We start from the raw sequence: 17,388 nt of genomic DNA on the forward strand, positions 1-17,388 counted from the left end.
AGGGACAAGGCCCCAGGAGCACCAACAGGCCCTGACCCACCTCGCCTCCCCAGGGTTCCCACCACCCTGACCACGGCCCAGGACACCATTTCAGCCCAGCTTGGAGCCATCAGTCCCTGCCCCAGCAATGCTGTAGGACATTGGTCTCCATCTCCCCACAGCCCTGTACGGCCGGCCATGGGCCCCGCTGAGCCCAGACCCACCTGCAGGCTGACCTCCCCAGGGCCCTGCAGCCACCCCAGAGCTGTGCCTGACCCCGGTTCCCCTCACAGGGCCTGATCCTGATCTGCAGATTGACATCCCGGCCTGACCTCAGCCCTGCCCTGTCCCCACAAGCCTGATGGGTGATGTGGCCTCTTGGGTGCCCCAGATGCTGTCTGCCATGTGGTGAAGCCCTGCTGCCAGCCATGGTGCTGTGCTCCTCAACCCCATTCCCCAAGGAGCAGCCTCACCTCGCTCTTCCTGGCACCCAAGTGCAGGACTTTTTGTTGAATTTCATGGCCCATTCCTCCACCCTGCCCAGGTCCCTCAGGATGGCAGCCCTGCCCTCAAGCACACCAACTAGTCCGCCTGTTCGGCATTATCTGCAAACCCACTGATGGAGCCCTCCATTGCCTCATCCCAAGCCTCATCTAGGTCCCTGCAGTGCTCCCCTTGTCACCAGCTGCCAGGTAGAGACAACCCCTCTAAGCTCAACCAAGCATCCTGATGGTTTTTTACCCATTGGGTTCCTCCCCATCCAGACTATAACAGCCTAACTTGGATACAAGAGTGCTGTGTGAGACAGTGACATCTTCACTAAATTCAAGGTAAATGATGTTCCCGGCTCTCCTCTTATCTGCAGAAACTAGTTTATCACTGAAGGCGACTGGGTCAGCCAGGCATGGTTGGCCCTTGGTCAACCCACACTGACTTCCTCCAAGTCACCTTCTTCTCAAATGTGTTCCCAACTGGTACAGAGAGAAAACCTGCCCTTGCTGATCCCTGCACCGAGAGCAGTAGCCAGGGATGTACTACCTGGCCAAGAAGCACCTCCATAACTCCAGATTAACATTAGACGTGTTTTCTCCTGCCTGTTGGGAGTATCACACATGGGATGTCAGTGGAGATCTGTGGTTATGTGAAGTGAGGGAATTGAGGAGACTAAAGACAAAAGCAAGGAGGAAACCAGACTTGATAATTCCCCTTTCAAGGAACCTGTTTTTCATGGTCTGTATGCACAAAGACTTGAAGTTCATGTTATTCAAAAACATGCAGCGTTCATTTGTACTCTCACTGTTTTGCATGTGGAAATCCAGACTTGCATGGAAACTTGATTTGATCCTCCTACAGCCTTGTAAGCCCCCCCAGTTACTAACACCCTGAAATACTTCCTAGTAGCAGCAAAAACTTGTAATAAAAATGATGCAGCAACCATAGGAGACAAATCAGTGGAGGTTTTCCCTGTTCACTCATATTCCACCATTTAAAATCCATTAAATTACCTTGTTTTTACACTTTCTAGCGAATGATACCGTGATCCCTCTTTCCCCATCACCAAGCAATACTGCAGTGAGGAGGGCCACCTGCTGTGCCTCACCCACAGGCCCCAAGAGCTCCCTTCAGCTCTTGAACATGGGTACGTGCCTGAGCCATGCTGGGGCAGGGCGCTGGGCTGAGCTCAGGGGGTGAGCTCGGCCTCCTCCCTGGCACTGGAAGGTGACCCAGCAGCAGGGAACGACGTGCCAGTACATCCCAACAGGGTCGCTGCTCTATCTTTCACTTTAAATACAGTCACAAAGTCACTGGATGAAATCCTAGAAATAGCATGGAGGAATTTAAAATGATGCATTCTTTTTTCTCTTACAGCAATCTCTGTCTGTACATAAGGTGATACAGGCAGTAACAACAAGATTTAGAGAAATATGATCTTTTCCTCTTTAAATTCCAGACCAGCTGTCCAGCTGTTGGCTGAACTGTACCCTAAAACACAGGTAACGCGTTTTCTACACACACACAGAGAAATCATCTGCTCTTTAGTTGGCCGCACAGCGCCCAAGGACAAGGGAGGGAAAATCCTCTTTGGCCCGCTGGGTTTTTCGCTGGGTTCAGCGCAGCCTGCCCGCAGGCAGGGGCCCTGGGGCTCCCTCCTCACCCGCACACCAGCTCTGCCCCCTTTCCCGCGACCCTGCGGAATCCCGCGGAGCCGGGGCCTGCGCAGCGCTCAGTGCCGGCAGCGGGGGCCGTTTGCCGGGGCGGGCAGCCTGGCCCCGCCGGCAGGGCACGGCCGGCGCACACGGGTTTCGCAGGGGAAGGTTCTGGCTCCCCGGGCTCCCACGCGGGACGGCCCGGGCGGAGGAGGAGCGGAGGCCACGCCGGATTCAGCCGCCCGAGGCCAGCCCGGCCCTTCCTCGCCTCCCGCCGGCCCCGGCCCCGGCCCCGGGCCCGGCCCCGGCCCCGCGGGGCGGGGAGCAGGCGGCGGCCGCCCTTGGGGCGCGGGCGCGGGGCCGCGCAGGCCCGGAGGAGGCCCCGGACCCCCGCTCCGAGCGGGCGCGGCCAGGGCGGCGCGGCGGGGCTCGGCGAGGGCAGCGGCGGGGCGATGGGGAGCCGGGGGCTGCTGCCGCTGCTGCTGGGCGCCGCGCTGCCGCTGCTGCGGGCGGCGGAGCCGGCGGAGCCCACGGAGCCCGTTAGCGCCGAGCGGAGCCTGGCGTGGGGCCCCGGGCTGGACGCGGGGCTCACCCTGCCCGTGCGGTACTTCCACATCCAGGCGGTCAGCGCGGCCGGACACAACTTCTCCCGCTCCCCGCCAGGTACCGTGCATGTGTGTGCTGCTGGGCGGGGGGGCGCGGGGGGGACACCCTGCCCGGGGCTGCCATGTCCGCGGAGGAGCTGGTCGGAGCCGCCCACCCCTTCCCCTCTTGCCCTCTCCCTTCCTCCCTCCTTCCCGAGCGGGCGCTGTGCCGCCGCCCTCCCGCATCGCCCGGGACACGCCGGCCCGGTGGTGAGCGGCGCACATGGTCAAACCGCTCCTGGCCCCTGGTACAGCCGAGGGACGCCTCCGTCGAGCTCTGCGTCTCGCCCATCGCCTCCCCTGAACAGTATGTGATCTGCAGCAGCAAACCAGGAAGCTCAAAGTAAAGCGGTGCTACTCGAGGTAGTGGATGTGAAGAAGTGCCAGTACCCTGCTCAGAACGGCTAATGTAATTATCTTTAACGCTGCACGCACACCAGTTGCTCACAATTTCTGTCTCAGTAAGCACGGCCCTCTGGGCCCCGTTACCCTACTGCTGCTCCGTTAAGGAGTAATTTTCATTTCTTGTTGACGCTGCACACACACAAACCATCCGGTGACACTTCTTCTGAGGGTGGGAATTGGGGTTTATTCTCGCAGTCCAGCGGTATGCTGCCAGTCAGCTGTTTTCTGCTGCAAGCTAATTCCACATGCTCTGTATTAATAGTTTTCATTTAGAATAAAAATAACTTTTGCATCACAGATTTCATAATGAAGATAACCCTGAGATAGCCACCCAGTAGGCATCCTGTTTCTATTTTGTACAGGGTAGAGCTAGTTATTTTGCTGTGTATTACTTACTATTCATATAGATGGTACTGAGAGGATATCTACCAAGTATGCATGGCCTCTTAGTGTCCTGTAGTTAGAAGGCTGCTGCTTGTGAAATTAAAGAGTAGACATGTATTATACGGTTATGTCTTCAGTCTGACGGAACCCCAGATACTTCAAGTCTGGACCTTCTCCAGCTGCTGTTGCAACTTGGTGCTAGATTGCAGCACAGTTTCGTAATTGCACTGAAGAATGCAACTGCACACTCACTGCCAGCAAAACAGAGGCTGATTTCAGCTACACAGGGAGAGCCTTGGGTTCAAACAGTCACTAAAGGTAAAAAGGTGTGAAGCTCATTGGATTCTCATGCTAGTTTAAATCCTCCCAAGATAAGCTGATGGGATGTGGGTATGAAGAATCTAGTTTTGACCTCAGTGCGTTAGTATTTATATTAATAAATTAAGTTTCTTTGGAATGTTCCCAGGTTATGATGCCATCTGTCATGGAGCGGTCTCCATTCATATCATGACATTCTGTAGCCTCCAAACCGAGGCGATGCACGCGTGCTGCCGACAGGGAAGAGCTGTTGGTTCAGCCCACGCTAACTGCTGAGCTGTGCCAAGAATTATTTAAGAGAGTGCGAAGGATCCTCTAACACTTTAGCAGTACAGTTGATCATATTCCAGTGCACGAGCACTGTTTAATGTATAGACACAGGCTATAAAATTCAGTTCTCAAATTATTGTGAATGCTCAAATTCTATTTGTAAAGTGTCAGTAAGAATTGCAATTCATAATATTAAGGTACTGCTTTCCAATATAAACTTAAATACACCTCAGAATAGCCCTGCTGGGATAGCTAAATAAATCCACATTATCACCTCCATTGCACAAACAAGAATACTGCCATCAAAGCAGGAGAGCTGCAGTTAAGGCTTCCCCTTTGGTAAAATTTGTCCAAACCTATTAAATTGTGTTTTGTGAGGATTAGGTCAGTAGTTACTGGTATCCAGATTGAAACTTATATAGGATAAATAGTTGATTTTAAATCCAGATGAGTTTTCTGATTGTCAAGTCTAATCAGAATTAATGTGCACCATTGCACATCACACAGTGATTTCAACCTACAGGCTGTAATTCTTTGGCCCGTCTTTTTAGAAAGATGTGAAATGATGTGGAATTCACTCTTTCCCTAGAAAAATTATTCCAAAGATTAAAAAATCACTTCTGAAAACACAGAACTTTTAATATAAACAGCATAGATTTTTTCTTTGGGTACTTGGATCACCTTACCTTCTTTTCTGCTAGGCTTTCCCCTAGGTTTAACAACTGCTCACCATGTCTCTATGACAGAGTCAGCTGTTAACTATTCTTCAGATGATCAGTGTACTCTGATAACAAATATTTTCAAAGCATCCCAGGTATTCTCGCAGGTTTTAACAAATACTTTTGAAGTGGCACACTTCTTCCAGCACTCATTTCAGTGTCGCTAAACAGAGTGCATCTTGGTTATGCTCACCTTTGTACCTGCAGCGCTGCAGGACCTCCCTTCAGGGCTTTTGTTGACCATGATGCCTGGGCTTTTGTGGTGCTCACACACAAAACTTCCTACCATGACCTGTATTTCTTTGTTCCTGGATATATGCCCTCACATCCGACTCTGTTAAAGTAGTTCAAAGGAGCCCATTTTGCTAAGTGAACCTGTTTTGTCCAGTTGCCTCTTCATTGACTCTACTGATTTCACAATTTCCACCTGTGAAAGTAACCCGCAATGATTTCAGTAAAACAGTTGAGGAAAAAAACCTTCTTTTCAGATCTTTTAATTGTTCTTCTCCATACATGTCAGAAATAGGGTGACTGTTTTTTTGTTCATCTCTAGCAATTTGCATAAATCAGTACCTTGTTACCTTTTCTGTCTTTCCATCCCTGCATTTCTTCACTCATTCATCCATGCATGGAATATCTCTTTTGCAAGCTACACAAGAAAAAAGAAAATGAATAAACCAAGTTTCATCATCTGGATTTCTTAAAAGTGTCCCATTTTGACTGTGTCTCTATTTTAGTCTCTCTTCAGAACTGGAAAATTATTTTGTACTTAAAACACTGTCCCAGACAGGTTTTCAGGGTAACACAGAGTACTAGTAGTAATGATTCAACAAGGACACATTTTTCTTTTATCATTTCTTTGATAAGAAACAGAGAGAAACAGAAAAATGTGAGTGGAAGTACCATGGTAACCTTCCTCCAATTTTAAAAAAAGGAATCAGCAAAAACTGTTACAATTAAATACTGTAGTAGTACTTACAGGCCCTGGCCCCATTATGCAATGAATGTTTTAAATCATAAAAATTCTGTTGCCTCCAATGAGTAATTTGTACTTGCATTAAATATTAGTCTCCCTTCTCCCTCTCTTTTAGCGGGGTTAGCTTTTTTCCAGAGAGTTTTGTTACCAGATCATTCTTTCCTTATCAGATGCTTCCTGCATCTATACTGCCACCAACTAAAACTAACGTATCCTTTAGATGGATCCAGGTGTATCTCTACAGCAGTAAGTACATAACCAGCTGGGAACAAACACCCACTTAGTTATTTCCTGTAGGTGAGGACAAGGAGATCACATTCAGTAGTATTTGACTTGTGATTTCTCAATATTCACTCATTTTTATGGTAACTGAAAACTTTGTTTTCTCTGGTAGGAAATCTCTATACCCAGTTAAAATGCTGGTTTATAAAATGGGTAGAAAGAGACAAAGATGTAATACCAACAGGAAACTATTTTCTCTGCAATTCTACTTCATGACATACTCTGGAGTTGAACGCTACTTCATCCAAATACCTACCAGGTGCTGGTCATAGGGAGAGGATGCTTGGCTTAAGTTGGCTATTTTAAAGCAAGTTGAAAAAGGTGGTTGTGGCTGGCAGTGACGTTGAGAGGCAGAAATGTCCATTCCTTCGGGAGAGTCATTCATGGGATCCGTTGCCTAATTCAAAAAGAGGGGACTCATTCCTGCATTAAGACATCTGGTAGTATTTAGTTGAATGAAGAACAGAAATTGTTACTCACCTTTGAAGAAATGTATCTTTCCTCTTATTTGGATTACAGCTCTACACTGTCCTCATGCAGACCATTTATGAGACCAGAGGGCAACTGAGCACTGTGCAGCAGCTCACTCACTCCTTCCCCCTCAGGGTTGGGGAGGAGAAAATAAAGTAAAACAAAAGGGTCGGAGACTGAGACAAGGACAGAGAGCAATGATCCACCCATTATGGTCACAGGCAAAAGACAGACTCTTAGGGGAAGAAAAAGATCAATTTAATTTGAATACCACCAACACTTAATTTTCCAATCAGGGTAAGACAGTGAGAAATGCCACTACAGCTTAAAACCACCTTCTCCCCACCCCTCCCTTCTTCCTGGGCTCAACTTCATTCCCAGTTTCTCCACCTCAGCAGTTCAGGGGAAGCAGGGGGTGGCGGTTGTGGTCAGTTCATCATCCATTGTCTTTGCCACTCCTTCCTTCTCATGGGGAGGACTCCTCCCACTCTTTCCCTGCTTCAGGATGGTGTTCCTCTCACAGGAGACAGTCCTCCATGAACTCCTCTGATGTGAGAACTCCCCACAGGCTGCAGCTTTTCACAGACTGCTCCGGTGTGGGGTGCCTGCAGTGGGCTACAGTCCTCCCAGCAACAAACTGCTCCACCGTGGGCTTTCTACACTATCATGGCCTTCGTCAGGCACAGCCACCTCCCCTGGCATAGGGTCCTCCACGGGCTGCAGGTGGGCATCTGCTCCACTGGCGACCCCCATGTGCTGCAGGGGCACAGCCTGCCCTCTCACCATGGGCTGCAGGGGAGTCTCTGCTCTAGCACACCTCCTTCACCTTTCTTCCGCAGACCTTGGTGTTTGCATAGGCATCTCCCTCACAACTCCTTCTCCTCTCAGGTTCCCCTTCTTAAATATATTATCACAGAGGCACAGCCACCATCACTAGTCATCTCAGCCTTGGCCAGAGGCAGGTCCAACTTGGAGCCAGTGGAGCTTCAAGAAGCTTCTCGCAGGAGCCACATATGTAGCCCCCTCCCTGCTACCAAAACCCTGACACGTACAAACCCAACACAATGAGGAAACCAGTTCCCTGGTGTTTGGCTCCCAGCTGGGTTAAACCATGACAAGAGGCACGACATGTCAGGAAATACACATCTGAAATCATAAGGGTTCTCTCTAATTTAATCTGGAGACTCTTGCACAGTAGTTGACTTGAATCCAATTTCAGGATCCAGTGTTCTGAGGAAGACATGCGTGATCATTAAATGACTGTTGTACTTACCACATCAGCGCATTTATTTGTAGATGCAAAGGATGTTAAAATATGGATTGTATAGAATTAACCGTAACATCTCTATTATTTAGTGCTGTCAGGACACATTGGACTGTTAGTAACATTTTGATTTCATCTAGATTTTTTTCAGTTTCTTTCTGTATACTGCTTTGTGGTAACATTCATTATATTTTTTTGGTTTGCAATGCTTAGACTATAACATCTGTCCCCCTCTTTTTGGAAGAATAAAATTGATGATGACCATTTGTGAGAGAAATAAGGGAATATAACAGATTTATGTTCGTGCATACTTGTGTTGTCCACAAATACTCCATGCCCACTTAAAAAGTCACAGTGCATTAATGATGAAATGCTGGTGATCTTTAAGCACAGGTCAGACAGATGTCCAGGAAACATCTCTATCATTCTCTTATCCCTGCTTTTCAGTAGCTGGGACTTTAAATTTGCAAGACAGTCAGCTGCAGCCCAAAGGTGAACAATTTGTATCTGACTCCTGCATGCTGCAACTGCCTTTCCACAAACTGGCAAGTATTCTTTTCTCCTGTTATTTTAACTTGGTTTCCTGTCTTTCTTACACTAGAGGAAATGATTGTTCCTCAGAGCACTAACTTGAAAAATTAGTATTAAACCTAATCTTTGCTTCAGAATACTGTTAGCCTTTCTTTCTATCTTGCAATCATTATTTAACTTATCTCCATCTACAGGTTTTCCATTTATTAGATATGTGATGATCAAGAAAATTTGGTAGGATGATCTTCCATTACTGGAAATTTTTTTTACCAAGTTGGTACAATAAAAAAATTTCTAGTGCAAAGTTAAATTAAATTCTATGGACTTAATTCAGTAGCGTTTGCTCTCACCTTTTTTTCATATATGTGATTCTGGTAGCTTAAAATGCTTTTATCTGGTTTTATTTTCCTCTTTTCAGGAAGAACACAGTTTAAAGTGGTAATTAAAGCACTTTCTCCAAAAGAAGTCACTAGAATTTACACCCCTCGCCCTTTGGATAGAAATGATGGCACATTTCTCATGCGGTATCGGATGTATGGCAGTGTCAGAAAAGGGTTAAAAATTGAAATACTTTATGGTGATCAGCATGTAGCTCAATCTCCTTATATTCTGAAAGGTAGGGGCATTTTTTTTTTATTTAATGTAATGTATGAGGGTAGCTATAGAAATGCTGTGGCTAATTTACTGCTAGAGGAAGAGGTGGGAAATTACAGGTTTGTTTGCCCTTGCTCTTGTAGTCTCCTCACAAATGTTCTCCTTATACAAAGAAGTAAGCGACGACAATCTCTGTACATTGCCAAGTTACAGGACCTAGATGCATAAGCATGTAGATTATGGCCTCCAACATTAAGTTGATGTGTCTGGACAACTCCTCTTCCCTCTTGCATAAGGAAATGGATCTCTTCAGATTTGGTAGGGAATAAGAGAGCAGTGTTTGTATTTTTACTGTTTTCAAGCAGGTATTCACTTAAAGATTGTGTTATAAAAGCAAGGAGTTTGTGTTGTTCCCAACACTTTATAATTCAAATGTCTGTGATTTCCAAAAAGTGTGATCCTTCATAACAACAAAGACAATATTTCTTTAACCAGACAGTATTTAACTTCCTTTCCATTAGCCCAGTTTAATTCAGTGCAGGGCTGTACTATGGAAGAACTAATCAAAAGCAGGGAAAACAAGGCAAATTATTCTCTCATTCCAGATCTGAATATCTAACTTCCTTTACTTGCTCTCTAATGGACAGCTGTTTAGCAAAGAAAAAGATAATATAAAGTTATTTCTTTGAAGACTCTTGTTTCAGATCGCTACTGCTTCTTCTAACTAGAATCTGGTCATGGTTTTTTAAATAAAATTTCCTAAAGTTAGAAGTGTTTTCAAACTTGAGTCCTCAAGTAGTAGTATGAGAAATGAGTCCTCAAATAGTAGTATGCCTTCTTTTTCCTGGTGCACATTTGCCAGCAGCCATGAAACTATGACACAACACAGGACAGAACCTGTTTTGATTAGAAGTCCACAAAATGAGGCTCTTGCTTATACTTAATCTCTCTGCTTCAAAAGGACAGAAAGAATAGTTGATTCTACATAAAAGAAAACACCTTAAGCCAGAGGTAAAGACTACTGTATCAAAGTTCTGAATCAGACTAAAATTGAAACTGTAATACCTGAGCTTTCATAGTTACAGACAGTTGGAAGAATTCTGAATACCCTATGAGGTAGGCAGGTAGCACAATAATGGAGCTTCATTTTGCAGATGAATTTTGCCCTGATAACAAAAAAATCTAGTATTTTGATTTCTGAAAAGAGAAGAATGTTTCTGTTTTCTTAATTACATTGCTAAACCCCAGAAATGTTGTAGGGAGGATGATTTCCCAGGAAAACTTTAGAAAACTTGGAATAAAAAATGTCAAGGCACTGTAATGTCTACTTTTATATGCCAGTGTGTTTGGGGAATTAAGATTGATGTAGACTCACAGATACAGACTCTCAGTGCTTTGTTTTCCGCAGGGCCAGTTTATCATGAGTATTGTGACTGTCCTGAAGAAGACCCTGAGATCTGGCAGAACGTTATGTCTTGTCCATCCCAAGAACCTCAGATTACAAAGGACTTCATTTCTTTTCCCACCATTGACCTTCAGCGAATGCTTAAGGAAATCCCAACAAAGTTCAGTCAAACAAGAGGTGCTATTGTTCATTACACAATTCTCAATAATCACATCTACCGTCGCTCATTAGGGAAGTATACAGACTTCAAAATGTTCTCTGATGAAATGTTCCTGTCACTGGCAAGAAAGGTATCAGTTTTGATCATTTAAGACTATTAAGTCCTGTTCTAGTATGGCAATACTGCATTTGGTGGTGTATCTTCAGAAGTAAGATCTGACTTTTGTTTTTTCATCAAGATGACAGTGTATCTTAGGGACTGAGCTTGATAGTAATGAAATTGCTAGGAGGGGCTAAGGCCTGAGTCTGCGAGCCTTTCCCTGGCCTCTGTGTGTGTCCCTTTCATACTTGCTTGTGGGGCAGAAATTTGAAATTCGTACCTTAAGCGCAGCTAAATTTGTTAACTATGTAGTTGATTTATTGAATCTGCATGACATAAAAGAACTGAGGAATATATCTAAGAGTGACAAACAGCTTCTATCTTTATATTATTGTCCTTTCTTGCGCATGTGTTTAGGTTCGTCTTCCTGATGTGGAGTTTTATCTTAATGTTGGAGATTGGCCAGTTGAGTATCGGAAAGCTAATGATACACCTGGTCCCATACCTGTCATTTCATGGTGTGGCTCTGTGGATTCAAGAGATATAGTCCTTCCAACGTATGATGTAACCCACTCAACTCTTGAAACACTACGTGGAGTCACAAATGATCTCCTTTCTATTCAAGGAAATACAGGTAAATTAGAGGTCATGGATTTTAAAAAAGAATTTGTAAATTCCATCAAAGAAGCACGTCGCATTCAACTAACGTGTTCAGGTCTTCAGTTCACAAGTGGCTTAGGAGGTCTCTTAATACAAGCAGATTAATCTTTACAGATTGTAAACACTTTCAACACTGCTACTAAGCAGGTGCTTAATATGGATTTAGAGCCAAAATTATGAAGTCCTGTTTACAATAATGGTGAATTTTAACAAAGATACCCAGAAGATATCTATTGTGACCTGTCAAAAGAAAAGCAAATATAATTAAAAGGTCTTTCTCCTCAGTAAAAGACTTGAATATGTTCCTTCTAATCAAATAGTAATCTTTTTCCTGACGGTGGTGTGGCCCAACATTCTGTTTACATAAAAATGTATTTGAATCCTGAAAGAAGTAAACTGGCATTATGCTGCAGCCTCTTTCAAATAAGAAAATACTGCTGCATAAAAAAATACCTGAGAGTGGGATCTTCTGAATCGTTTTTTTTAGCTTTGAAGGAAGTTTTACTGAGAGGCGTCTTCCTACCCCCCACAGAAATTCATGAATACTTAGGGATCAGACAAATGGCATAAACAATACCTAAGGAGTAAAACTTGAGTGAGGAGGTATTTCTTTTTATTTGAATAGTTCACAGTTTCTCTTTCCTTTATTAGTTTTTAAATTAAATATTTTAATTAAATCATCCGTTTGAAGCACTGTGTTTACTGATTTAGTACAGTTGCTTTTCCAGTTATGAGACAGTAAGAGCCTACTCCACTCTAGTGGGTCCTTCAAGGAAACTTCCAGCAGAAGAATGAGGAGGGACATACTTAATGTTTTTAAAAGTAGGCAGTAAGCAGAGATCAGACTCTTGCAAAGTGTCTTGAGGACACAGTATAGCCATTTTTCTTCCTTTTTAAGTCATCATAAGTGATTCCTCAAAGACCTAACTAAATTTCTGGGTAACAGAAGTGGATTTTACTTCGTTGGTTATTGTGGCAGGATTTATGGATGAAGAATTACTCTAATTATTAGTATTTTATTTACATAATTTGATTATAATCCCTGATGTAGCTTTCAAGATATTTCAAGTTATTTAAATATAAAATTCTTGAGTAGAAAAGCAATTCTTTGATTTTCCTTTTATAAGTGACTCAGTTTTTCATCCCAAAATTCAGGCCAGAACTGGGAGTTTAAACCCTGTCATTAGTAAGTGATTATAGAGTCACTATGAGAAATCACGTCTGTTTTACCATGTCTCTGAGTGCAATGCCACTGTCGTAGCAGGTTCTTCCTTTGCACTAAACATATCATGAACATTTCATTACTGTTTGCTTTTACCTTATCACTGGTAGGCCCATTCTGGGAAAACAAAACCGAGCGAGCTTTATTTAGAGGTCGAGACAGCCGAGAAGAACGTCTCCATCTTGTAAAGTTATCCAAGGAAAATCCAGAACTACTAGATGCTGGAATAACAGGATATTTCTTCTTCAGAGAAAAAGAAAAAGAGCTGGGAAAGGTTCAGCTGATGGGCTTCTTTGACTTCTTTAAGGTAGCAAGCAAATTACAGTCTTGGATTAATTTTGCTGTCAAGTTCTTACCAACTGAAAAGACAAAGCTTACTTTTGCTAATTCCATTCAGTAAAAAAAACAATTCTGCTGCACTGGGAACACTGATTCAGGTGGGGTAGACAGACCATCTCTAATCAAAGTCATAGTGTGACATACTTCTAAAGAAAGCCACTATACTTTTTTCATGGAGACCCTTAGAGAGAGTTCTTGGAGATTTTTTTGTTTTTAAATAGATTGAGAAATTTCATTTCTCACCATCAAGGTTTCTTTTATTTGAGATAAATATGAAAACAATGGACACAACTTGTGTCCATTGTAAGTACATTATGGATGTCAGAAGGAGTCCTTGAAGTAACAAGTTAGAAAAATAGGTGGGTGTTTTTGTTGTGGTTTAACACACAAACTTCACTGCAACAGAGGTATAAAAAGTAAAGGGGATAGAGTCCTGTAAAAACCAATTACAATATACGACAATTGAAGTTCTGTTACAGAGATTAATATATCAGAAATGCTGTAACAGTCAAGAGCATCTGCCATAGCAGTACATGCATGATTACTTTTAGTATGTTTCAGATTATTCTACATAATAATAATACAATTTTAAGTCAGAATAAATTTACACTTTTTGAATTTAAGTATAGATTAGTTTTACTTCCTTCCCAGCTCTACCCCTTCCTCTGTCCCAGGACACTTTAATAGAAGTGACATCAGCCAGTTCATGTGACACGAATGCTCCTGACTGTCAGTCTGGGGTTGAAAACAAATCTTTTTTCCATTATGTTATCCAGAACACCATGAAACTACACCTGCTTAACACTAGAAAAAGGTTTGAAGATGAGAATTGATAATGATAATGAAAATAATCTTTTATACAGTTAGTATTCCTATTGCAATTCAAAACATTTCATCTTTTTTTTCCTTCATCTTCATATTGTAGTACAAATACCAAGTGAATGTAGATGGGACTGTAGCAGCTTACAGGTTTCCATACCTCTTGTTGGGTGACAGCCTAGTATTGAAGCAAGATTCCCAGTACTACGAACACTTTTATATTGGATTAAAACCTTGGAAACATTATGTTCCAGTTAAGAGAAACTTAGATGACTTGCTAGAGAAAATAAAATGGGCTAAGGTAAGTTCTGTTACTAATTCAAGTTCAAAGTGATAAACATTTAAACAATTTATCTTAATACTCTCTTCTTTTTGTATTTCCACGTACATATTTTGCATGAACTCTGTTGAGATCCTGGGATAAAGGAAGTACATTTTGTTGTCAGTGTAAGATGGGAGGCCTTAATTCAAGTAACCATCTCTATTCAAGGAAATACTTGAGTGCATTTTAGGTATGCGCAGAAGTGTTTCATGAGTCAGAGCCTTAGAATACTGACTAATGCAGGTAATATTCAAAGAAACACACAGAATCCTAGATACTAGTTAGTAGATTCTATTGATTTCTTTAGGTCCTGACTAGAACAGAAGTCATTACATATTCAGTTTGAATGTACAAAAAATTGCTGCTCTGTAACATGCTCAGAATGAGAGGCTGGGATTCTGTAACCAAACAAACCGATATAACTGTGTGATTGAAAACACCATTTGTGCTTTAAATTTAGCTATTAAGTTAAAAAACATAGGAAAAGTTTCTATTCTGAGAGTACTGTAATTCTTCCTACAGAATCAGATGAGAATACTAAAAGCTTTGAAATATAGACCTAAAAAACTTGACAGTAAGTTCATGAATTCAAGCAGTTATTTTTAAAAGGAAGACATTGAGTTGCATTGCATATCAGAGAACAACAGTTGTGGCTTTGTCTTCTGTAAAATTAAGTATGTCTGGGAGATGTCAGACCTGATTTTGAAGAGGCTTGTGGCTTGGACAAAACAGTGAGCAGTAATCAACCGAGTTTTCAAAATTGTACGATTGTTCATGGAAGTTGTTATTGATAGCCCTAAGGTACCAGTTGTGACCATAAAAGCAATCCAGTAGCTTAAAAAACCCTGCAATTCAAAGTATGCCTTTGCAGACTACCAGTAATTGCACATAAAGTTTCAGATTTGAATAGCCCCTTTAATATCAAACTTCTGATAGCAGCCAGGTTTTGAGTAACTTTCATTTGTTTCATCTCAATTTTCCAGGAAAATGATGAAAAAGCAAGAAAAATTGCTAAAGAAGGACAGTTAATGGCAAGAGAATTACTTCAGCCTCACAGGCTTTACTGTTACTATTATAAAGTGCTCCAGGTTAGTACAATAGATCACTTATTACTTTCCCCCAACTGCTACTGCTATCAATACTACAAATTTAATATTCAGTCCTTACTTATTTCAATAGCAGACACAGTTCATACTACTCACAGATCAGTGTGAAGAGCTTTGCTAAAACTTACTTCATTAAAAATGCAACCTGACATAATAGTTGTTTTACAGAATCACAGATTAATATTTTTTTTTGCCTCCATCCGCAGTCAGACCTGTTTTCAGTGTCACTTGGTATGTGGTTTCTAATATACATAGGAGATAATCTGTACACAGCTTTCTTCCTTTTTCCCTTCTTACTTATCCCATCATGAGCTATTCCACTGTATTACAGAACAGTGAATACATAGAAAAGAAATTCCGGCAGTATGGCTAGTAGAGCGATAAGGGGTGAAGCAGGCCAAACAGTAATTGCTTCCCTAGGAGATGCAAATCTCTAGTGAAAGAAGCTTCTGTTCTCTGAAAGTACTAATTTCTTTTTCCTGTTTTGCTGTGCTGAGAGTTAGATCTCAGCTTCAGCAGCCACAGGTTGACACAATGTTTGGAACTGTTCAGTGTACAAAAATGACAGCATTATCTGCATGAAGTGGTTAGAGGCACAAATAATGACAGTATTCAAATTACCATTAATAACAGGACAGGGAAAACATTAAAGGAGGTTTTCAGAGGCAATGTAGCCCATTAGTAGGTGTGTTATAGAGGCACCTTGTAAACAGGTTGTAAACAATGACATAAGGAGCCTGGAAAAAGGTAAGCTTCTGAGTGGAAGGGAGGAGGAAAATTCTGTTTCATGAATTATACGTTCATGCTTATAGCATTCTTAAATGTTGTTTACATATTTCAGAAATATGCCAAACGGCAAGCCAGCAAACCTGAAATACGGGATGGAATGGAACTTGTACCTCAGCCTGATGACAGAGACTCAGTATGCAGTTGCCACAGAAAAAAGCCTTTAAGGGAAGATCTATAACTGTACCGGATGGAGAAAATCACCCACTTACAATGCAAGATTTTAAATAGGAATTAAGCTGTGAAATCTAAGACACTTATGCACTAGCAAACATTCTTAGTTACATATTTTTCTTGTATTCAGATACCCTTTTTCACACTGACTCTGCTCTACAATTTTGTTCCCACAATTTTGTCTCCATGACCACCACCAGACAGATACTGAGCCTGTAATGGCGAGCGTCTAGGGGATTTGTTTGATGTTCTGCATCATCAAGAAGAAGAGTGCATCATCAAGAAGAAGAGTACAGTGCGGCTCGTATTCCAGTTGGGACCTAGTTACCAAAGTTTTATGAGGAACCAGTCATCCACAAAAGATCTTCCATGAGTCAGTGCAAGTTACTCTGACAGAGCATTTGCAACATGCTAAAACAGTGTTATGATTTCTTCATAAAGTTTACCTCAGTGTTAGATTGCTTCTTGTATACAAAACAATTTTCTAGATAAAATGAATATTTGAGATTTACAGATATCATATCTGGTGTGGCTTTGAGATTATTTTGCAGTCTATGACAGATAGAGTACATGATAAAATATTTATCGATTTCAGAGGAAAATGAGAGGAGGGGGAGAGAGATCAGAATTATATTTTATAAACACCATGGCTGTGAATCACCAAAATTAAATGCTGCTTTAAAGCAGACTGTGTAGCTATCACAGTCACAGTTCTTTGAGTGGCAAGACACCACTCTGTTCCCTGCCAGTGACAATGTTTGTGAATATAGGTGTGGATCTACAAAAAGGACTTAGGAACTTCAGGTGAGGCCAGGTGAAATACTGGTGTCTTAGCTCTACAGTACAGTCTACCATATTCTAGGCTGCTTGAGCATTCACACGTGTGAAATTTGATAGTAGAGTTTTAGACCACCTAGGTTTAACTTTTGTGTAGAGCTAAGGATGCCATCATCTTTTTCACTTGGGTTTATTAACTACTTTTTCCTGTGCCTAAGTCCTCAGCGGGATCTTACCCATTGTCTGAATTTAGATCATACCTAACCTTATACTGAGATCAGACAGCAGATCAGACTTGTTTTGGTTCAGACGTATGACAGAAAACCTGTGCTACCCTTTCTATATAATAATCTAGGTGTTAGAGACCATACTAAGTAACTGGAAGCCAGTTGTTCTCCTTGGTTTGATTCAAAGCCATTTTTCCAGAGAGTGCCTTGGCTCCAGACTAGAGGAGAGGTCTTCAGGTCTTCCATTGAAGTTGTGCAGCCATGAAGCTAACAATACAAAATTCACAGGGCCAGAAGGAGATGGTCAT

At 42.4% G+C, this 17,388-nt stretch overlaps 1 protein-coding gene across 5 annotated transcripts; it reads left to right on the plus strand.

Moving 5' to 3' along the window:
* Positions 1–2,521: 2,521 nt before the first annotated feature.
* POGLUT3 (protein O-glucosyltransferase 3) lies at positions 2,522–16,606 on the plus strand. Of its 5 annotated transcripts, XM_074916014.1 has the most exons (9): positions 2,711–2,789; positions 8,310–8,408; positions 8,813–9,006; positions 10,393–10,679; positions 11,066–11,282; positions 12,641–12,837; positions 13,795–13,989; positions 14,994–15,098; positions 15,958–16,606. In XM_074916014.1, the coding sequence occupies exons 3-9, from the start codon at positions 8,910–8,912 to the stop codon at positions 16,081–16,083; spliced, it is 1,224 nt and encodes a 407-aa protein (XP_074772115.1). In that variant the 5' UTR covers positions 2,711–2,789; positions 8,310–8,408; positions 8,813–8,909; the 3' UTR covers positions 16,084–16,606. The 5 variants fall into 5 exon arrangements, with proteins under 5 accessions (XP_074772087.1, XP_074772097.1, XP_074772123.1 ...); XM_074915986.1 differs by lacking the exon at positions 8,310–8,408 and having other exon boundaries at positions 2,522–2,789; positions 8,809–9,006; XM_074916005.1 differs by lacking the exon at positions 2,711–2,789 and having other exon boundaries at positions 7,993–8,408.
* The last annotated feature ends 782 nt before the right edge of the window (positions 16,607–17,388 follow it).

This window comes from Athene noctua, chromosome 1, assembly GCF_965140245.1.
Source record: "Athene noctua chromosome 1, bAthNoc1.hap1.1, whole genome shotgun sequence".
Taxonomy (NCBI): Eukaryota; Metazoa; Chordata; class Aves; order Strigiformes; family Strigidae; genus Athene; species Athene noctua.